The following is a 24,483-nucleotide window of genomic DNA, read 5'->3' as shown; positions in this document are numbered from 1 at the left end:
CAAGAAAGTGGTACAATATTGAATTACAATGGTACAATTAAGGATCTAGTTTCCTTAATTGTACTCTTAGCGCTATTTTTTTAGTTTGATTCTTCGAGACTTAACGGTTTTTAAATTTTGGGTTTTTTTTTTTAACATCTTTACAACAAACAATCCCTAAATTATGAAATCTAATGGAAAATCCATGTTTCCACTCAGTTGATTGTCTTCATGTTTTAATTTGGTCTTAGGGGGGGGTACAATATACTTATCATTTGTTATAACACAAAGCACAACTGTAATATTTTGCTTTTAGAAATGGTTTTGAAAATTTAAATTTTCAAAATATTCTATATTTTGTTTTTGGGACATGCAATATTTGTCCTCTAAATATTTTTGCTACTATTCTATGTTCATGAAAAAAGTATCAGATTCTTTTTACTGAATAGTTTAATGCACGAGCCAGAAAATTAAAATGCTCATAAAGTGTTAATTTTATCCTGAAAATATCTTACAGTTTTCATTAAATATATTTTTTTCATTAAATATCTTACAGTTTTCATTAAATATATTTTTTTCATTAAATATCTTACAGTTTTCATTAAATATGATTCCGTATTTACGAAGGTTTCTCTTAATTTACCTAAGTTTTTCAGTACAGAAAAATTTTTATTGAACCAAAAAAGGTTCGTATAAAAGACGAATATTTCAGGGATGAAGTTATGAAGACGAAGGTATAAAAACATTTTGTTACGAGGGAAGTAGCCTTATACATTCACCCCAGAAACACGGAAAATCGTCGTCAATACGAAAACCCTGGAAGATCTGTTAATGAAAATGCAAAACATTTTCGAAAATCTCGGACATTTATCAACAATTTAAATTGATACGTGAAGACATAATGACCAAAAAGCCTTAGTTAAAAGCCCCACCAAGAAACATCTCAAGCTGCATATCGACTCATTGTCCTGGAGCGGAAAAGAATCTCTTTAATTTATCACCTAAAACTCAATATAATCTCAACCCATTACATGGAATTCCATTCATTAGTTTCACCAGTCATTACATGGAATTCCAATAAGCATTTCATCGACTGAAACCATTTGTCACTTCGGAAAAATATTCTGTGAAGTCAATGTTTCATGGCTTTGGCTCTAATGGCGAAGCGTATGTGGCGTCTACCAAAGCAACAGTTGAATCGTAATTACATACTTAACACGGTCAGACATAGAGGTGACAATATCAGCAGTACTTCCCTAGCATGTTATTGGGCCATAAAGATCAGAAAATCGGGACCCAAAGTTATTCAAAACATTTATAAGGATATTCTCGAAAATCACATTAAACATTTGCAGAAACAAACACGTCGTTAAGGTTGACGTTTATGTACGAGAGCAACACAAAGCGAACTTCATGTTTAGTAGAAAAATAGCTGTGATCGTTCTATTGGCGTATTAAAGTGGCCCACGCAATCGATCACGTAAAAAGAATATAATACTATTGAGAACTTCTGAACTGACGCTGAAAAACAAAAAAAAACATTTTCCGCCAGAGGAAAAATATTAACTCGAATAAAAAGAACTAGAAATTCGAAAATAATAGCTACATTTTTCTAGTGAAAAGGAATCTCTATTTGGTTAATTCAGTCTTAAATAAATAGCTCTAATAATAAAGCACGCCATCCTTCAAATATAACTCTATTAATAGAGTAAGTTGATTTCGATGACATATCCTATGAATACAGAATTAAAAGACTCATAATCGAGGGAATATCGAGAAAAAAAAAAAAAAAAACGCGCTCAAATGTGCATACTTGTACCAAAATTTACATTATTCAGATACAATCGATAAAACTTTCTATTCTTACAAATGAAAACAGCAAAAGAAATTTCTATTCGTAATAATGAAAACAGAAAAAGAAATTGAAGCAAGGTAAAAATAACAATAAATAAAAGAAATTCAGCGACATACAATATACAAACTTATACATATCCCATACTGTACATTAAAAAATTAACAAAATCCTGTACAAAAAGATTTTAAAATGATTAGTAATTATATATTACAATCAGTAGATATTATAGCAATTGTGGTGAAGCTTACTGGGGACCACCTGGATATGGAGGAGGAGCAATGTTAGTATTTTCTATAAGAACAAAAAAAAGAAAAAAAAATTATATACGCACCAGCGTTAGCTATGACAAACAAAAGTATAATTATTACTGTCGTTTCCATATATTTATAGAATGTAATACATTTTTATTTGTACAAAGTAGGACTAATAAAAATGTATTACGTTCTAAAAATCTGACTTAACAATAAAGGGTCTTTCAATAGGTGTGATTTTCAAAAAAGATATCTCGGTTCCTTTTATTATTTCTAGCTGTCAAAATTATCATTCTGGGAGCTGAGTTAATCGCAAGGCTAAACAATCCATTGAGCATGGAATGGTTCCAAAATTTTTCGGAACAAAGTTTTTGAAGATTAACACTTTTCAAAAATATGTGGAAAATTATGTTTCAAGAGCTCTACAAGAACTAAGTATTGACGTGATATCAAACTTCAACAAAGCTTCTCTTTAACTTTGTGTTTACATTTGCTTCAAAGGTTTGACTGAATAAAACAAAACAGAAAATGCTAAAGCACTAAATATAAAACAAGTATATTTAGGCAAAACAAGTATATCTCTTGATGAACGTAATATAGCTCTCTTGATGAACGTAGTGTAGTTATTGGGAATGGCACAAAATGCAATAGCATTTTGTCTAATGAGATATCAAGATGAACTTTTAACTATGACTTTGTTTACACTGTACAAAAATCACAAAAAAATGATGAAAAGCAACATTAATTAACATATTTATTAGGTTATTTTCAAAGAATCCTAAAAATTGTACAAATCTGATTATTGAGGCGTTTTCAATTGTGATGACACATGTATAAGTACCTGACCAACTTATTTAACAAAGTAATTGAATTATTTTTAAATAATAAAAAAACAACATTTTAAATTATAATGCGTAGTGTTGTCATGACACATCTCATTAGACTTTGTGACGAAACCAAATTGATTTCTTTAAACAAATTGATTTTATTGACCAAGGTTTGTCCAGCTTTTGCATCAAAGTTGTTTTGGAAACCTTTTCCCAACCCAAAAAGCCTAAAATACTTTAACTAGTCAGTAATTTTTAACTAATCATCCCTGTGGAGCATAAGTTAGATTGTTAGTGTAAGAGAAAAAATTGGTATATGTTTCCATCCAGGCAACAGTCACTTTTTATTAGTGTGCAGATGCTTTATCTAGCCAAAAAATCGTCATTACAAATGGTGTTTTTTACAGCTGGTGTAGATCTAGCCAAAAAATCGTCATTACAAATGGTGTTTTTTACAGCTGGTGTAGATCTAGCCAAAAATCGTCATTACAATTTGTAATGGCGTTACACTTGTTTTATTTGCGTTTGTTTTTTTTTTGCCAACTTTAAAACACATTTTCACTTTAACTGCAAATAATTAAATGAACATACAAAGAACACTTAACAAACTTTCTATGATTAAAAATGTACAGAGTAATACAAATAACATATGCATTTCAATTACTGAATAGACCAACACAAATTGTACAAATTCGACCTGTCTATTAAACACTATCCAGTTAAGGATTAAATGATGAACGTTATAATAATGCTGAGTGTTGTTTAGAAATTCTACCAGTTGGTGGAGAAAATGTTAATGATACCATATATGGTAAACTAAGTCTACACAAATCTGTGAAGCAAAACATACTTGCGAATTCTTTTTTTTTTTGATCGAATTGAAAATTACAAATATTTTTAATACAATGGTGTTTTTTACAAAAAAACAGGATGGGGTATTTTCTCTAAATATTAATCTCTATAGATATCTTGATTAATGGTGTAGAAACCATGTGATTAAGGAGCTGGTGTGGATAAGCAACACTGCAGAAACTCTCTCTGGATAAAATATAGACTGGGATTTTGTTGTCTATTACTCTTATGCTAGAGGATGTGGAACAGCTCATTTCAAAATACTTGACAATATCATAGGTGCATGATTTCTGATTTTGTTTACAAGAAAAGGTTATTACAGGTAGTTAATGCATCTTTGTATACTTTAACATTATTACAATAAACTACATCATAAAAACAAATAACTTGGATCTCATTGTCCTTATTTATACAGAAAAATTAAACTTGAAATATGCTCAGGTACTTATGCATGGAGCATTAAAACGAACTTTTCAAAATTTTCTTTAAAATGTCGCATAAGTTCTTCAAATTCTTTAGAATTTCGCCGGGTTTCACACAGTTCAGTTCACGGCCTACTGTAATTATACGGCCTGATTTGTTGCATTTTCCGGAAAAAATTAAGAGGCCAGTTTTTTTACGGCTTATTTTAAATTTTAAATTATGTATGAAAAGTTTTGTTAACAACAACAACAATAACAATATATTTACTAGTGAATATTATGCAAAGGTGTTGAATAAAATAATGAATTATAATATTTTAACAATTACTATATAAATATTTGTTTGCATGCATTGGTTTATGCTTTTATAGTCATTTAATATGTAATGTATTCTGAACTGATTAATATGTGAATGTATTCTGACTGATTGCCTGTTTCATTATATTCCATTAGAGAGTGGAATAATGAAATAGACACACAGACAGTCTATTATTATTACTGTATATAGTCGAACTGCTTTTTTATGCGATGTTATTTAAGTGGAGATAATTCCAATAATAAATGTAAGTGAACGTTATATTTAAAAATAACTGTGTTACATTTTTTTGATTCGTGTTAGTAATAAAATGGTTAATAAATGTGTTGCTACAAACTGTAAAACTGGTTACTCTAATGGTCCAAAAAAGTCAACATTTCATTTTCCTGAAGAATTTGATTTGCGAGAACGATGTATATACTTTGGTAATAGAAAAGATTGGGTTCCATCAAAATATTCAGCTATTTGTGTGAGTCATTTCGATGACAAATTTATTAATTACGGAAAAAGATCCACCTTAAAATGGAATCTTCTTCCAGTTCCAACAATTCAAACAGATGAAATAAGTGGATCGTTGACTGTAAGGGTTCCAAAGTTGCCCCGAAAAAAACCAACTTTGAGATATTTAGGAAAAGATAAGTTTGAAGATTTTCAAAGTGTTGATAAAATAATTAATCTTGATTCTTTGACAGAACAACATTCTCCACCAGGCTTTACATTTAAAAAAATTCAAGATAGTGTTGTTTATTATAAACTATGTTTTGATGAAAAATCAGGCATACCAACTGTTTTCGAGTCAATAACTATAAATAAAGATCCTTATGTTTTATTGTCATATAAAGGCTATCATATTTCTTTACCTTTTCGTAGTGGTCATAATTGCAAATTAACAAACTGTAGTATGTTAGAAAATTTTCCTGTCTATATTAGAAATAAAGCCAATGATATGAATTCAATTTAGACAGAGTTAAATGAAATTAGATACTATTCTCCTCAAGGCAGATCTCCATATTCTGCATCCATTATACGCTATGCACTAATTTTACGCCACACTTCAGCACAGTCTTATAAGTTATTGTTAGAACAACTACCTTTACCATCTTTTAGTTTACTTAGAAAAATCCAAAGTGGTGATATAAATGCGTATAAAGCTATAGCAGCTTTGTAACAAAAAGATTGTATATTAAGTGATTGTGTGCTTCTTGTGGATGAAATGTATCTGCAGAAACCAGCCCAATATCAAAGTGGGAAATATATTGGTGAAGATTCAGAAAGTAATCTTTATAAAGGTGTTGTTGTTTTTATGATTGTAGGGCTTCATAAAGCTATTCCTTATGTTGTGAGATCATCACCTGAAGTTTGCACAACAGGATCATGGTTGAAAAAAGAAATTGATGAGTGCATAACCTCATTGCACCAATCAGGTTTTAAAATAAGAGCTATTGTTACAGATAATCATTCTACTAATGTTAATGGATTTTCAGAGTTACATAAATCCTATACTGGAGATGAAAAAATATTTATCATCCAGCTTATAATGGAGTTTTAAAAACATATCTATTATATGATATAATCCATTTAATAAAAAATGTTAGGAAAAACTTGTTGAATGGAAAAAAATTTGTTTTTCCTTCTTTTTCGTTAGATTTCTTCAGAGACAAAGTTGAAGTTCCAGCTGGTTTTATTACTTGGGATTTATTTCATAAAGTTTATGAAAAAGACCAATTATTAAATGGAAACTTGAAAAAAGCGAGGAAAATCAATTATCAGGTCACTCGTCCTGGAAACAATAAACAAAATGTTCACCTTGCATTAGCGATTCTTGATGAAACAACTACAGCTGCGATACTAAGTTATTTTCCTGAAAGAAATGATGCAGCACAATTTTTATAATTGTTTCATAAGTTATTTATCACACTAAATTCAAAGCAGATGTTTAATACATCCAATCAGCTCGGCAATGCTGCTGTAAAAGGAGATTTAAAAAACCCACATTTTATAGAGAAATTGCAAATTGGATTAAAATTTGGTCAACATGTGAATATTTTACTTTAAATAAAACAAACTTCTCATGCTCTTATCACAACATTACATGTTACTGCATCTCTTATTGATGATTTGCTTGAAGAAAGCTACACATTTGTTTTATTTCCAGGTTACAAAGTGATCCTTTGGAGCTACGCTTTAGTAAGTATAGACAAATGAGCGGTAGTCGATTTCTTGTAAGTCTTTTAAAAGTTTGCAACAGTGAAAAAATTTTGGCAGCAAGAAGTCTTCTAAAGGAATATATTAATTTCTGGGATGAAAATATTTATCAAACATTTGAATACTCTACTTTAGAAAACATTATGCAAGATATTGCATTGTTGTCTTCAGAGATATCAGAGTGTCAGTTTCTGAAGATAGCATGGAAGTTGCTGTTACTATAGCAGGCTTCATTGCTAAAAAATTGAAAAAAAGATTTAAATGTCTATCTTGTGGTCAAAAAATGGTTTCTACAGACCAAGATGTTTTTAATAACGAATATCTGCAAATGTTATCCAGAGGTGTGACTATGTCCAAGTCAATCCTTGTCTGACTTTATTTGTCATCTTTTTAGTATTCTAGATATTATTTCTCCTATTCTAATCAAACATTGCAGTTATTCTTTATCAATTAAAAGTTTTGCAGAACAAATTTTTAAGATTTATTATAGCAGTGTTGATTTTACATGCGAGAAACACCAAGAATGGGGAATTAAATATGGATCTCGAATTGTCATTAATATTTTTTAAAATAATTTACAAAAAGAAATTACAGATTCTGTAAAAAAAGATCAAGTAAAAGAGTTTAAAAAAAGACAAAGAACTAATAGCTAGTGTTAATAAAAGATTTTTTCTCATATGCTTAATACATATAAAATTACAAACCTTTGTTTTTTATTTCCTCATAAGAGTTGTAAGTAGTCTTTGCAATATGTAAGTTTGTTTTAGTAACATTTTGATACATAGCTATTTGAAAACCTATTTCAGATTTTATGTTATCTATTTTCATGTTATCGGAATATACTGAAACAGGGAATCAGTTAGTTTGAAAAAAAAATTTTTTTTTCTACCTTTATTCTCTAAAGAAATATTTTTCTGTCCCCTCATGTGTACTCTATGCATTTAGTACACTTTAAAACAGCTGTTCACGGCAGGGATCTCTATGCACGAAAGGGCTAATTTATGTTGTTTAGTAACCATTTCTATTTATTTAATTTTTTTATTTATAAGAAAATTATAAACTTAGAGGAAAGACTTACGATGATTTTCGTGATGTAACAACTAAACGATTATTTTTACGATTGATCATGCACATGATTTTGATAATCAACTAATTATAACGTATTAAATGAAAAATAAATTTCCCGTATCAATTATTCCGTTAGCATCGTAAAACGTATGTCGAAAAAAGTTGTTTTTCTCAAAAGAAAGCCATAAAAAAACATGAATTTTAAAAAATAAATGGACAATCATTATCGGAAGTTACGAAAAAAATTGTCTTGATTGATAACTAGCCTCGTAACTAAAGAAAACTTTTTATAAATTAAATAAGAAAATGTGAAACATTTCAAATAATAAGTAAACTATAACAGCAGAATGTATCAAATGTATTTGTCATGAACCAAATCCCCTCCATATCGGCGACCTGCCCATCATGACAATTTAGGCTGATGCTAAATGAATGAAAGTAAGTCAGTTTTATTTTAAATAAATTTTGAAGCAAATTTCCCGAGAGGTAATTATTTGCTGCCGGACGATTTTCTCTATAGTTGTCAGTGACTTTTCCCTGAATTTTTCTCTAATGGAAAAAAAAGTACAAGTGAAAGGTTTTGTAATGAAATTCCTCAAGTTCCGAGTTTAAAGAGCAATTTTTAACGAAAAGATCGTAATTAACAACTTAATTTTAAGAGACCAATTAAAACAATCATTTATTTACTTACCATTACATTTATCCATTATTATTTATTACATTATTTCCATTACTTATTTTTTACACTAACGAAAGTCAAATAAAAATCAAACTTTAACTTTAATTTTTTTTATATTTTGCGTAAAATTTAATTTATATTTCAACGAATTAAACGCGAAAACATAACTAGTTGATCTCGTAAGTCTCACCCCTACATTAAATATATGTAACTAATTGTAATCCTTAACTAAATTAGCTTATACATCTAATAAAAGTTTATATCTAATAACTTGAATAAGATTACACTACTCCACATTTAAACGATAAATCTTAAGTGAGTTTTATTCAGATCATAACATAAGGAGCTCTCATTTAATCCTAATTTAATCTCATTTAATCCTAATTTAATCTCATTAAATACCTGGCATGGGTTGAAAAGGAGCCGGAGGGTACATTCCAGCTTCAGCAGGAGGGTAACCTTGTTTAACCGGATACTCAGCTGGCGTTGGATAAGTAGCTTGCTGAGGATAACCAGGATATTGCTGAGGGTAACCAGGTTGCTGAGAGTAACCAGGTTGCTGAGGGTAAACAGGTTGCTGAGGGTAGCCAGGTTGCTGAGGGTAGCCAGGTTGCTGAGGGTAACCAGGTTGCTGAGGATACATATCTACTACTTGCGCTTTTGGATAAGAATCCAAAGGTCCTGGTGGTACTGCACCATATTGTGCACCTGTATATTGTACACTTGCTTGAGTAAAAACAGCTTGTCTTCGTTTATAAGAGCGAAAACAACATATTGCAACAAAAGCTATTGCAAAGAGTAAAGCAAATACACCACCCACAATAAACTTCCAAGTTGTAACAGCAACCGCTGTAGCTAAAAAAAATGAAATTTTTTCCAAGACATTGTAAACAATATTAATTGCAACTTTGACTTCAATGGCGGCTTTAACAATGTCTGGTACAGAAAAAATAACATAGAATTAGTAAAAGCATCAAAAAATGTATCAGCTCATTGATAACTTGCAAATAACTTCACTCTAAAAATATAATTGCAATTTACCATCATCATATGCTACATAACCAATAACAAAACCTCGATTAGATAACGAGATATATGCATCAAAGTCAATCTCTAACTCGTAATAACTTGTTATCTGAGAAAAAGGCCCATTACTTTGACAATACTGATTTTTTTGTTTAGTGGCAGTTTTAGCAGATTTTTTGCCTAAAAGAATATGTACAAGAGGGAAAAATATGTACAAAAAATCTATAAGATGATAACAAAACAAATAACATTGCTGATTTTAATAAAAATTAGCAATGTTATTTGCCAAAGAAAAAAAATCTAACAAAACATGCAACATAAAGCTAATAACAAAACACAGTTGTAAATTTTATATCAAAATATTAAAACATATTCAATTCTTCCAAAAAGAAAGAACTAAAGAAAATTACCTTGAACAACAACTTTAGACAAACAGATGGACCCAATATTCATATCCATGAAGTTTAGTTTGATGACTTTATTGCTAGAACCAGCATATATGTCCCATTCACAATCTGAAAATGCTTTTGTATCAAGAGGAAGAGGCCATTTATAACTGGATATAACTCCAACTTGGCTGCTGACATATGCAGAACTACTAACAGAACAAAAACACTATCATATTTTTCAATACAAAAACAAAAAGCCATTTTAAAAATTGATTATTTATTGTGATAATATATTGACCTTTGAAAGTTTGAACAGTCAATGCAAATATAAATACCTTTGACACCCTGAATAATAACTTGGGGGTACAGGTTCAGAAAATGAGAATGCTTTATAGCTTGCAGAGAACGAACTTGAAGCACTACCTCTAACATTTCTAACATGAATCTCCATACACCCATCATATGCTACTATTGCATGAGGCAAATGCTTCATATTGCGAGTACAGAACCGAGAAACAGAAGAGAGACTCCATGAACACCTAGAAGAAAGGAAAACTCTGATAATTAAAGCTTTACATGATCTAAACTTCCCATAAGTCCTCTTTAAAATTAACTAAAATTATACTATAAAAAGGCAAATAATATTAAATGTAGAAATTTAATATTAAATAGTTTTAGAGATTACAATAGATTTTAAGCTCAACTATATTTGTAATAAGATAAAAATTTTTACAAAAGTTACTAAAAATGTAATGCAAAATCAAGTGTTTACAAAATTCAGATCTTTATTGGCTTGAAAATTGTTAGAAAAATATATAGATTCTACTATTTAAGTTATGGATCACAAAAAATGAGTCCAATCATACCCAGTGTAAACTTCCACATAATCTCCATCATTACAGTATGGCATTGTTGCATCAAATTCAAAGTAAGACCAAGTTAGAAGAATCCATCTCCTACTGATTGAAACATCTATTTTGTATATGCAGTTTCCATTTTTAACTTGCGAGCTATTTATAAAACCTGAATAACTATTGAAGTTTGTTTGACCACAACTTGCAGCATTGTAAACTTTAGCAAACACAGACAGCAATATAACAAAACCAATCATTTTTATGAGATTTATTTTGCTATGAGATTAACAATTAACATTTATATAGTACAAAGTACCTTAAGTGATACAAGTTCTTAGAATAATCAAACAAGTTTCTTACAATCATCATCATCTAGATTACCATCATCATCATCATCATCATCATCATCATCATCATCATCATCATCATCATCATCATCATCATCATCATCATCATCATCATCATCATCATCATCATCATCATCATCATCATCATCATCATCATCATCATCATCATCATCATCATCATCATCATCATCATCATCATCATCATCATCATCATCATCATCATCATCATCATCATCATCATCATCATCATCATCATCATCATCATCATCATCATCATCATCATCATCATCATCATCATCATCATCATCATCATCATCATCATCATCATCATCATCATCATCATCATCATCATCATCATCATCATCATCATCATCATCATCATCATCATCATCATCATCATCATCATCATCATCATCATCATCATCATCATCATCATCATCATCATCATCATCATCATCATCATCATCATCATCATCATCATCATCATCATCATCATCATCATCATCATCATCATCATCATCATCATCATCATCATCATCATCATCATCATCATCATCATCATCATCATCATCATCATCATCATCATCATCATCATCATCATCATCATCATCATCATCATCATCATCATCATCATCATCATCATCATCATCATCATCATCATCATCATCATCATCATCATCATCATCATCATCATCATCATCATCATCATCATCATCATCATCATCATCATCATCATCATCATCATCATCATCATCATCATCATCATCATCATCATCATCATCATCATCATCATCATCATCAATCATCATCATCATCATCATCATCATCATCATCATCATCATCATCATCATCATCATCATCATCATCATCATCATCATCATCATCATCATCATCATCATCATCATCATCATCATCATCATCATCATCATCATCATCATCATCATCATCATCATCATCATCATCATCATCATCATCATCATCATCATCATCATCATCATCATCATCATCATCATCATCATCATCATCATCATCATCATCATCATCATCATCATCATCATCATCATCATCATCATCATCATCATCATCATCATCATCATCATCATCATCATCATCATCATCATCATCATCATCATCATCATCATCATCATCATCATCATCATCATCATCATCATCATCATCATCATCATCATCATCATCATCATCATCATCATCATCATCATCATCATCATCATCATCATCATCATCATCATCATCATCATCATCATCATCATCATCATCATCATCATCATCATCATCATCATCATCATCATCATCATCATCATCATCATCATCATCATCATCATCATCATCATCATCATCATCATCATCATCATCATCATCATCATCATCATCATCATCATCATCATCATCATCATCATCATCATCATCATCATCATCATCATCATCATCATCATCATCATCATCATCATCATCATCATCATCATCATCATCATCATCATCATCATCATCATCATCATCATCATCATCATCATCATCATCATCATCATCATCATCATCATCATCATCATCATCATCATCATCATCATCATCATCATCATCATCATCATCATCATCATCATCATCATCATCATCATCATCATCATCATCATCATCATCATCATCATCATCATCATCATCATCATCATCATCATCATCATCATCATCATCATCATCATCATCATCATCATCATCATCATCATCATCATCATCATCATCATCATCATCATCATCATCATCATCATCATCATCATCATCATCATCATCATCATCATCATCATCTTTGTCTAGCTTGAAGAAGACAGTTGTAATATGTCCACAAATGATATCATTAGTTATAACACAAAACAATATTTTGTTATTTTAAAAATGGTTTTGAAAACAGAAAAACAAAAAAACAAAATTTTCCATATTTTGTTTTTTGGACATACAACATTTGTCTTCTAAAGAAATTGATTTTAATCTTGGTTCAGAAAAATGCACCAGATAATTTTTACTGAACAGTTTAATTTTGAAGTTTACATTTGTGATGAAATTTTTGATTTTCTAACTTAAAAATCTTTTTAAGTTAGAAATTAAGATTTAAGTTTGGGCATTAACCAAACAAAGGTTCCTAAGACACATTTTATTCATTGAGAGATTAGTTTTTTTAAATACTTATAAACAAATGTTAAAAAGAAAATGCATAAAAATCACATCAAAGTGCAAAAAATCTTAAAATGCTTTTATACTTTTAGAACTTACATTTAACATAAGTCCAAATTATTACATATAAATGTTAAAAAAAAAATGTTAAAAAAAAAATATTAAAAAAAAAATGCTAAAAAAACCTAAAAAAAACAACATTACTGGAAAAAGAAATACTTAAAAACTTGCTTGAAAATATTTAAAAGGGAATGATGATTGAACACTCATTTAAGGCGCTAAATAATTTGGTGAAGCTACTGGTAACACACCTGGATAAGCTGGTGGAGGTGGTTCAGCTAGCCCTAAAAAACAAAGAATATAATATTAATTTAAAAATCAGTTAAAAGTATTATTTTTTTCAAATTAGATCATTTTTAAAATTTATTAACATTATAATATTATAACTGAAGTATCTGGTTATTAAAAAGAAGTTGCTTTTACTTTTCTAAGACTTTTAGTCTTTAAAAGCTTTTAGTTTTTATTGCTTAGGTTTTTAATCACTATTGCAAGGATGGTAAATTAAAAAGCTACATTTACAATTCTTAATAAAAAGAAAAGAACAATTTCTACCTGGATATTGTTGAGGTGGAGGTGCAGTATAAGGATATATCAAAGGTTGTTTAAGTTCAGCTTCAGACGGAGGATTGCCTTGATAGTTTGGGTATGGATTACATGGTTCTTGAAAAACTGGAAACTGAGTTGGTTGTTGTGGAAAACCTGGTTGTTGCACAGTAGTTGGTTGTTGTGAATAGTAAGTTGCTTGAGGAGGGTAGGACTGGTTTGGATTAGATTGAATTTCAAAAGATTCAGGAGATGATTTTGGCACAGTGCCATACTGTGCACCTGTATATTTAACGGTTGGTGAAGAGCGTCTATTTCGGATGGATTTACAAAGATGATAAAAGAGAGCAAAAATTATCACAATACCAACCACCACAGGTGCAACAACATACTTGACTATCTTTTTACTTGAAAAAATCTTTTCAAGAAACCCTAAAGATTAAATTTGATTTTAGAAAAATATTGTTTGGGAGCTAGTTCCAAAAAATATTATAGTTAAGGTTTCAAATCAGGGTTTCAATGTTGAAAAAATAAAAAATCTGGGTACCCAAGTAGCTTTAACACAACATTTGGGGAACACATTTACACTTTTGAAACACAATTATTGAAAAAATAAAAAATCTGGGTACCCAAGTAGCTTTAACACAACATTTGGGGAACACATTTACACTTTTGAAACACAATTACATTTTAAAACTAATTACATTTTTATTGGGCACAACTATATTTTTTAAAAACAATTACATTTGTTCAACACAATTACATTTTAAAACTAATTACATTTTTATTGGGCACAATTATATTTTTTAAAAACAATTACATTTGTTCAACACAATTACATTTTAAAACTAATTACATTTTTATTGGGCACAATTATATTTTCTAAATCTCAAAAATGTTGTTGTTAAATGTAATTGAAATGTAAATGTAAATGTTAAATGTAATAACAACAAATGTAATTCTTTATTAAGTCAAGGAACAAGAACTTCTATTAAATCAATGAAAAGCACAGTTAAAGTTAATAAGTAATGCTGCTGAGTAATTAACAACCAGCAGGGCTTTATTGGGCAGAAATGTCACCTTGTAAACCCTAATTAGGAAACTTCTCAAGATTTTCTTTTTTTTTTTGACATTTAATATTTCCCATCATTGTGGATGTAAGATGTAAGCTGTAAAGGATATGAGATTTTTTATTTGGTTGTTTTAATATTTTAAAACAATCAAATAAAGAATCTCATATCCTATACAGCTTATATCTATTTATTAATGGACATACAGAATATATATTAATGGGCATACAGAAAGGGAGCAGGTGGCACCAAAGGAAGTTTGTAGAATTTCAACTTTTAAACTCAAAATACTTTGGTTGTGTTTTGTGATTGTACAAACCTAATACTGGGCAATTTGAATGAACTATAAGACTCATCTGCATGAAACTTTGTTTTAGTGGTTTAAATGTCAGCTGTATTCAAATGAATTGTCACTTATTTGTATTTTTAAATTGTGCTATGCTAGTAGCATTTATAAAAGAGATATTCAAAAAATACAGTTTAAAATTTTGAAAATGATATATACTCAATATCTTGAAAGAAATAAAGCAGGAATTGGGATTTTAAAACTGAAATGCTTTTTAACACATTTGGTAATCAAAAGCATGCAAGAGTAAAATTTAAAAGATGGAGTATTCTAAACTTAAACTTACTTTAAAAAAACTGACATTTAGCATCAAGGGATGAAGGAATTTGACAATCCAACAGTTAAACAGTACCTGATTCTTCTTAAGCAAGCCTTATAAACAAATATACAGAATCTGATTCTTCCTAAGCAGGTCTATTTATCCTTACAGGCATAAGATGAATTTTTAAAGAAAATGAATTTGTGCAGCACCAGTGCAGCAACATCAGCCATGCAACGTGATGTTGATCACTGTATTCCTGCTTTGTCATTTCTAGTAGCCTTTCTGCTTTAATCATGCACAAGTTTTATCTAAACTGAGCTATTTAGTCTTATCTCATTCTTTACATTTTTACAATAAATTGTGAAACATGACTGATATGGAAAAAATACTCAGCTATGTTATAGGAGTAGACTCAAGCCAAACAGGTATCAAATACTGATAAGAGCCGATAAAATTTTTATCAGACCCCAATTAGCCAAAGGGGTATTACCTGATAACGCTGTTAAGATCACTTAATTGACCCAATATGACTTGATCTTTAGGGTAATTTAAATTATTGATACCCAAAAGTTATTAATCCTATTGGTATCCAAGCCCAATTACCTGTTAAAAAATGATATCTGAATGGTTCTGTTGCTGGGTATTCTGTGAAAAAGGTCCATTTTCAAAAATTATTTGATAGTTCTAAAAAAATTACCAAGAGAGGAATATAATGGCAATAATTGCATTTTCTCTTGGTATTCTGACAGTTAAACAAAACTTAATATATCTTGTCATACTATTTGTGCAATCTGATTGGCAAAATTACTGTATCTTACCCTTTATTTGAAATGCTTGACTGATTGGTTATTACAAAAAAATCCAAGGTAAGCCAAAACCAGTAAAAAGAATAGTTAAACATTATTGAGTGTTTACAGAATTAATTCTTTTTCAGTTTCTTGAAATAATGTTAGAAAGGTTGAAATTAAAACTAGACTTGTGTAAAAGAACAAAACATTTTGTAAATGTTTGCTAGACCAGTCAAGTGCTCAGTCATCACAAATTTTAGGCAATATTAATACTAAGAATTAAGGAAGTGATTATTAGGCAATATTAATACTAAAAATTAAGGAAGTCATCTCAGATGGCTGCCCAAAAATGAAACATTCCCGTACTCAACAAAGTGAGGAAGGAGGTGCATGACAGAAACATTGATAACCACTGATAATGATGGTTGCTAATTGTTTTAATATAAAGTAATATTTGCCGCAAATCAGTGATATTTACTTAAAATTTCTGTAAATTGCTTAAAACCTCTAATCATCACTGTAATTCACTTATAGTTATTTAAAACTGCTAATGATCACTGTAAATCTCTTCTGCTGCCAAAAATCTGCATGCATATCATTCTCTAACTCTAAATAGTTTGCCACACTGACTATTTATAGTGAAGGACGTTTTTCTTAGTTATCTTAAGTATAATTTATTACAATTTAACCTGATTTTACAGTTCACTCTGCCCAATGGCCTAATTAATCTTAAGTGCAAACCCAAGTGAAATGTAACAGGTGAAAACTTTTCTTTGTCTGTGTGATAACTTTTAAAACTCATATCTCAAAAAACAATTCTATTTTGAGGTCCTTCTCTCAACCCTGCACTGATTTTTGGAAATTTTACAACCAAATATTAAAACCTAGCAAAAAATTGTTATTGACCAATTCAATGTGAGTATAGTATTGTTTTTTAACAATAACAAAAAACTTTATTTAATATTAGTAAAAAATTATTGTATTCAAACGAAAGTATTTAACAAGAAAGTATTCAAAAATATTTACATGTTGAATAAAAACCACTTCTTTAAAACTTATCAAAATCAGTCATTTTTTATGAGTTAGCAAAAGAGGTCAATTTTACAGTTTCGGTTTTAATCTCCAATTTGCAAAGAAAAACAAGAAATATGCAATAAAACAAGTAAAAACATTCTTTTAAGTAAAAAAAAAAAAAAAAAAAACTGCATCTAAATAAAAACATGAATGAATCATATTTTGTATCAATTTTAACTTTTATTGATGAATACATCATTAGTTTGATGAAGCTAAAAACTTGATCAAGCAATGGCTTCAATTTTGCAAATTTATTTTCATAAAAACACATTTTCACTTAAAAGTCCGATGTGGAAAAAAAAGTACAACTAATAAAAAAACTCTTGAAAAAACTTTTTACACTCATTTTTTAAAAAGAATATTCTAATAGCATTTAATTAATGCATCTGATTTATTTTTTGTAAGAATTTAAACCTACATTAGATGACATGTCTAATACTCATTTATTATATGTATTTTTTATCTATATACCTTGATCAGCAATCATTTTCATCATTTTCAAAGGAATAACAGAATAGCAATAAACAGTTGTAAATAACAAAAATTTTCAGAAATTGGATTCATATTGGATTTATATTGTATTGTCACAATTAGTAAGTACTATTTTGAGGTATTCGTATAAATATTTTTGTGGATAAGATGGTATGCTGGAAAAAGACAAAAGGCAAAAAAAATCTTCAAGATATCTTTTTAGTTCACTTATACTCTGTTTTAACAAATAAACATTATATAAAGATTTTGTCTAGTTAGTGAAAAGAGATGAAAGGGAAAATGCTATAACCTATCTTAAAAACTTGCACAAAATGAAACATGATAAGTCAAAATAAAATGTATTAACAGAGTTATACAGTATTTATGATATCTAAAAATTTGACAAACAAAAACACTGTTTTTTGTCAAGACATTGAGGCAGCCAAATGCTTGATACTTAGTTTCAACCTGACCCTCATAAAACAAACCTGATAGAAAATATACCTGAATTAGTCCAAGTTGTAATTCCCACAATAAAACCGCGATTCGAACTCATTTTCCCAGAGCTTATTATATCTAAAATTACTTCTAAATCATAATAATCTGTTGTAAGTGAGAATGTTTGATATGTCCCACAATAAATCCATCTTCTTTTAAACTTAGTACTTAATGCAAATTTACCTAAAAAAAAGACATGGTTATGATAACTCAAATGTTGAAAGATAAAGTTCTTCAAATAATATAAAACAGAGTTATTCTATCAAGCTATTAAAATTATTTTCTTATCTATTCCTTACACAATTCTTAAAGAAAAAGTTAAAGCACCAATTAACTTCTACATAGCAGAGTACAGATTGTTAAAAACTACTTTGCAAGCTGTACTTTTTTAAAAAAGCAATTTGTCTAAACCGCTATTACTAATACATTTATGCATGGTTAACCTTTTGTGCTAGTTTAAGGCATGGAATTTTTAAATTAAGTCATTTTTTTACATATATCATGGCCTACTATAGTGACAGGCCGAGTAAATGTACAACTTTAAAGAAAACTGTAGGCGAGCTTTTTTTTTATTAATTTGTAATATGGCATGATCAAGGAAAAGGAGATGGTCTTTCAATTTGATATGCAATTAATTTCAATTACATTGTATGTGTATTAAACTTGCTTTCTTTTTAGATCTAAATAATTAGATTCATAAAAAATGGTTTTTAAGTGTTGTGTCTCAGGACACAGAGGTAACTAGGATGTTACAAAGTCTGTGAAAGTTTTTCACCTTCCAAATAAAAGAAAATGTGGATGAAAGAAAAAGATGGATAAGTGCTATACCTTGAGATAATATTCCAGATGGCCCAAATACTTTTATTTGTGAAGATCATTTGTCTGAAGACTATGAAAAATTTTCAGCTTACGGAAAGTTAAGACCAAAACATCCACCATCTGTATTTTCTTGTGTAAACTCAAATCAAATTCCAACTCCACAGGCACCACCAAGACCAACAAGTAAATCATTACCAACTTTTAGAAGTATTGTGTTTGATGAAATTAAGGATTTTGTAAAAGCTGACAATATCTCATCCTTTGGTGTTTCAAGAACTCCAAAATGATCAATTTGAAAAAGATGCTATTGTAAAACCGTCTAAACTAAATGAAACTGCAATTTTTCCTAAAACAATTTGAACATCAAAATGTATTAACTTGTTTAAGAGGACTTTGTGATAAGATGATGTGCTGTAGCTGCTTTAAAAACTCATTCATCCTTAAAAAATGTTGATGACACTACAGTTTTTTTTATCTATTTTTATTAAATTTTTTAAAACTGTTAATGTTATAGGACTTTATGAAAACATTTGTTCTAAAGATGAAAATTGTGCTGTTTTTTCATCAAACAATGATGAACAATTTAATTTTCTTTTAAATTTGGCTGATATGGTTGAAAAAATGGCTCCTGAAAAACAAGGTCAAAGAATAAAAAATTTAACCAAAGATAATTCTCATGCTTTTTTCCGTAAATGCTGTGGAATAGCTTAACTAGTGAATTATTCACTAATTACAAGTCATAAGCTTGTCTTGGACATTTTACTAGTGACCCTAATGAGAAAGCATTTAGAACACTTTGACAAAGATCAGGTGGCATCTATTTTATAAATGTTCAGCAAATATTTCAAAAAAATGGCATTAAAAAAAAAAAAAACTATGTTTAAATATTGGTATCATAGCTAATTATTTAGAAGTTTCATCTAGTCATTTGTGTGACAAATGTAATTTTGTAATGCAAGATGATACTTTGTTGAATGTATTTCATAATCTTCCTGTTATTGAGAGCGATTTGTCTAAAGAAATTAAGATGTCTTTGGTATATATTACTAGCTATGTCAGTAGAGAAGATCCTCCAGTTGAAGATACATCATTTTGTTTTGACCAATTTGGAGATATCAGAGAGATTAATCATGATGGGTTAACCTCTGCAATTGGATATTTTATTCGTAATTTTTTTTTCACCATTTTTACAAATGTGTCTGTCATGTTAGCTTATCTAACAGCTTTGTGATGGTATCTGACTTTTATGGGTTTACCAATGTTTCAAAAAAACATTGCAGAATCCTTGCCAATATATTTTTTAACAATTATTGCCATCTTTATTCCCCACAATCTTCAAAGGAACCAAAAATGAAAATATAGAAACTATCTTCAATGTGATATATATAATATGTTGTTGTTTTTTTTCTTAAAGATGTTCAAGCCTTTAGCACTATAAAAAGTGAGCCTTTTCTATGTTATAATGAAGTGTGGCTGGTTTGCATTTAATAAACTATTTTTTCATTTAGGATTTTTATTTGTTACAAAAACCTTTATTTATAAATTATTTACTATCTAATGAACTAATGAATTAATTTATTAAATAACCCATAAAATGAATGCTTCCATGAAAAAAAAAAAAAAAAAAATCGCCAACAGTTTTTTTAAAAGCCGTATGTTTAGTTGGCCTATCAGTATAGTTGGCCTATATATATATATATATATATATATATATATATATATATATATATATATATATATATATATATATATATATATATATATATATATATATATATATATATATATATATATATATATATATATATATATAAAGCAAATAAAAAACTAGTAAAACAATATGCATTCTACTTAAGATAAATCTGCAAACATATCATCTGGGACAGAAAGTTAATCATCATTTCACCAGCAGTCACATACTTTAGCATGATGAATTAATGATGTTTTTATATCATAGTTGATGTTATACTTGGATGAATGTGGATATTTCATAATAATAATCAATGCGTGCTGCATATTAAGGTATAAATTCAGTTTTTCATGTTAGATTTGGGTGCTACATATGAGTCTTTAGAGAGCTGAGTGAAATCCTGTGTCATATATATAATAACTATTGCACTTTATTAACAAGTGCTGTCATGTATTGCTCCAAATATTAATATTCAGGTTGTTCTATGCTGTCTTATGAGTCTTTCACTGTGCCAAAACATGTGATACATAGTATTTTAAGTAGCATAGGATGTTTATTTTTGGAATAGTTTAAATTACATAACTTTATTTTTGTTATTTGTTTACAGTATTTTTGTTATTTTATTACAGTTATATACAAAATAGTTCTTCAATAATTTTTAATCAAGTCATTAAATTTCTAACACCGCCAGAGAAAGTAACAATAGCAAATATCTAAAATCCAGACCTTATGAATATCATTACTGTTCTAAAATTCTCTAAAAAAACTCAAATTCTCTAAAGAAATTCACCACAACTAACTTTTAGTTTTATCATTGAAAAAATCAAGTCAGATTTTTACTGGTTTAATCCCCAGTGTAGAAATGGATGTTTTAAAGAAATGCTCAGGGAAGAAAAATGATGGCTTTAGGCCTTCCAAACTAAATATAATATGGCTTGAAAGGAAAGTTTCTTCAGTAAAACACTTTTGCAATCTGGTTAAAATCTTTTGCAAAATAGTTCAGCAGTTTAATAGAAATTTTTAAATAGAAAAATATTAACTTTTATTTGTAGTATTAACAGAGAGACTCAGTATTAAAGTTAAGAGATTTATGAAAACTATTATCATATGAAATCACAAACAATTTCAAACTTTATACATGTGTTTAGCACAATAAACTCAATACTAAATTATGATTGTAATTTATATATAAAAAGGTACATTACCTACTATCAATAGCTTATTATCACAGGAAGAACCTTCTTTGTAAATGTCTAAATCCATGAAATTTAGCTTAACTACTTTCTTCTCATCTCCAGTGTCTATACCCCATCGACATTGAATTTTCCCAGAGTATTTAGTGTAGGTTAAAGGCCAATCTGGGGTAATGATAATGCTTGATGAATATTGGTTAACAGGGGTACTAAATACAAAAAAAGCGTTATTAAGAATTTTAACACTTTTCTGTTTTTCATGCAGATAAAAATATGTACTTTTTGTTGAAAAAAGCACTATTGTAATGTAGCTTAGTTTTTATGCATGAAATCCAGAACTTTGCTTGCACCCTTAAAAATTGGTAATATTTTTTTTTTTGATGTGCATGTTTGTTAAGTCCACAGTAATGAATTTATAGATCAACAAGGGATGTACAAGCTTGAAAAATAAGAAGCTATTCTTTTTAACACAACAAGTTGCAAGAAGTAGCAGGTGTATGTAAAAAAATATTTTTTTTTTTTGCAAGTAAAATACACACATTCATAATTAGTTCATACCTTGGGCAAGTTGAGGTATAGAAACCCAAAGAAACATTTCGTAAATATGATGTATAATGAGCAGAAAAAACACTCTGTGATTTGATACTCTTTTTCCTATGTATTATATCAATACATCCATCATATGAATATATTGCATGAGGAGTAATTTTCATGTTACGAGAACAGAAGCGAGAAACAGACTTTTTTCCGGATCCACATCTAAAATAAACATTTCAATATACAATAAATTTTAACAAAAATGAACTCATACATAAGATTTAACCATCTAAGTCTACTTTACAAATTTGTATTTTAGAAAATGCTTACTTGTAGTTTAACAACTTTTAACAAAAAACAATAAACATACAGTATTAACAAAATGCAGTCTGTCCAAGCCTACTTACAATTGGCCATTCTAATTAAAATCATTTCACCTTCTTATTCTTATACATGATATTAACTTTTTTGACAGAACCTCTAATCAAACTAAAAGTACAAATACATAAACTTCAAAGAAACATACCCAATGTAGACTTCAACATGATCTCCATCATTGCAATCAGGCATCGTTGCATCCATTTCAAAATTGATCCAATTCAATTGAGCCAATTTTGAATCAGCTGAAACATTAATATGGTAGTTATCACAGATAGTGTTTGAATCACCTATGCTTCCCAATGCACCTGATGGAGCAGTAAACGTTGTTTCACTACATTCAGAGGCACTCAGCACTTCTTTAAAAGTAAATGCCAACAAAATAAAGGAAATCATCTTCCTTTTTTTAACATTCATTGAATGTGAAAACTAAATAAATAAGCCTTGAGTAAAACATTCAAAATTAAATCCATCATTTTACTAGAAAATATCATGAGCATACACATTTGTGACTCCAATATACGCTTAAGGTAAAAAAAGATTTAGAAAACATAAAATTTTTGTATTTTGAAATGAAATGAAAGATCCAACTGTTAATATCATAAATAGCCTAATCAAATTTTTCTCAATTAACTGATAGCTTTAATAAAAATAACTTATCAAAATTAAATTTTAAGCTAACTTTGTTTCAGAGTTTTCTACAAGCTCCTTTTTAAATACTTTACCATCTAATGTTCTTCTTTATGCTGTTTCTAACAAGGTAATAGACTTCAAAACTTATCAAGCTGATACCTTCCTGGAGACATGCACTATTCCAGATTCCATGTATTATGCACTATTCCAGATTTTCATGTACTAACATTAACAGAAAACTATCTATAGAAATATCAAAATAATGTCCCTAAATAATGCTAAAGCCCAAAAATAATAAGGACTTCTTAAAAAATTATTAGTAACAATTTATTATTTTCGGTAGGAGTTTTATTAAATTAGGAAACTTAACCATAAATCAATATCCATACAACTTTTTTAATTGGGCTGTATAGTTTACTAAAGACTTTGGCGTGCGCCGATGGGAATATAGCTTTTAAAAACTCGTATCGTAATTTGTTTAACAAACTTATTTACATCAAACTGATAAAAAATACCGATATTACTCTTATTAAAGGATAATCAATCTGCATATGTTATCTACAGTTTATCTTAAAACAACACTTAGAATGTCATCATATGAATAACAAAAATACTCTTTCAATAAAAGTACAAAAACGATCAAAAGGAAATATTGATTGTTGCAAACGACTGATGAGATTCGTTTTAGCTATGGCTATGTATCGAAAAACAAAACCTTTAAAGGGAATGGCGTTAAAGAGCTTGCGGGAGGAGTAAGAGATTTTAATTCGTCCTTATTTGATTTGTCTAAGCTGGATTTTTCCGATTCCATTCTTAGATAAAAAGATATTTATTTTTTAAACACATTGCGTTAAATTTTTTGGTCAATCA

The 24,483-nt window shown here is 29.0% G+C and overlaps 2 protein-coding genes across 2 annotated transcripts; one reads left to right on the top strand and one right to left on the bottom strand.

Moving 5' to 3' along the window:
* Nucleotides 1–1,783: 1,783 nt before the first annotated feature.
* On the bottom strand, nt 1,784–23,908 carry LOC145190985 (uncharacterized). The gene is made up of 13 exons (XM_090078135.1): nt 23,773–23,908; nt 23,129–23,409; nt 22,624–22,824; nt 22,078–22,274; nt 18,370–18,546; nt 13,864–14,286; nt 13,563–13,595; nt 10,736–11,009; nt 10,205–10,408; nt 9,891–10,078; nt 9,496–9,660; nt 8,857–9,309; nt 1,784–2,125 (listed from the first exon to the last, which is right to left on the bottom strand). The coding sequence occupies exons 1-13, from the start codon at nt 23,803–23,805 to the stop codon at nt 2,079–2,081; spliced, it is 2,676 nt and encodes an 891-aa protein (XP_089934261.1). The 5' UTR covers nt 23,806–23,908; the 3' UTR covers nt 1,784–2,078.
* On the top strand, nt 3,779–6,365 carry LOC149892510 (uncharacterized). Its single transcript, XM_090078399.1, has one exon. The coding sequence runs from the start codon at nt 4,813–4,815 to the stop codon at nt 5,461–5,463; it is 651 nt and encodes a 216-aa protein (XP_089934525.1). The 5' UTR covers nt 3,779–4,812; the 3' UTR covers nt 5,464–6,365.
* Nucleotides 23,909–24,483: the final 575 nt, after the last annotated feature.

Source organism: Hydra viridissima, unplaced genomic scaffold, assembly GCF_058129835.1.
Source record: "Hydra viridissima isolate aposymbiotic clone 2 unplaced genomic scaffold, HvirCarnegie_v1 scaffold_2, whole genome shotgun sequence".
Classification (NCBI taxonomy): domain Eukaryota; kingdom Metazoa; phylum Cnidaria; class Hydrozoa; order Anthoathecata; family Hydridae; genus Hydra; species Hydra viridissima.
The sequence above is the reverse complement of the archived record's forward strand: the minus strand, read 5'-3'. Positions and strand labels throughout refer to the sequence as shown.

Coding starts and splice junctions, on each gene's coding strand:
- LOC149892510 (XM_090078399.1), top strand. CDS start 4,813: ATGGTTAATAAATGTGTTGCTACAAACTGTAAAACTGGTTACTCTAAT.
- LOC145190985 (XM_090078135.1), bottom strand. CDS start 23,805: ATGGAATCTGGAATAGTGCATGTCTCCAGGAAG. Junction 22,825..23,128: donor CATGTTGAAGTCTACATTGG/GTATGTTTCTTT, acceptor TGTTTATTTTAG/ATGTGGATCCGGAAAAAAGT. Junction 22,275..22,623: donor TATACCTCAACTTGCCCAAG/GTATGAACTAAT, acceptor TTTTGTATTTAG/TACCCCTGTTAACCAATATT.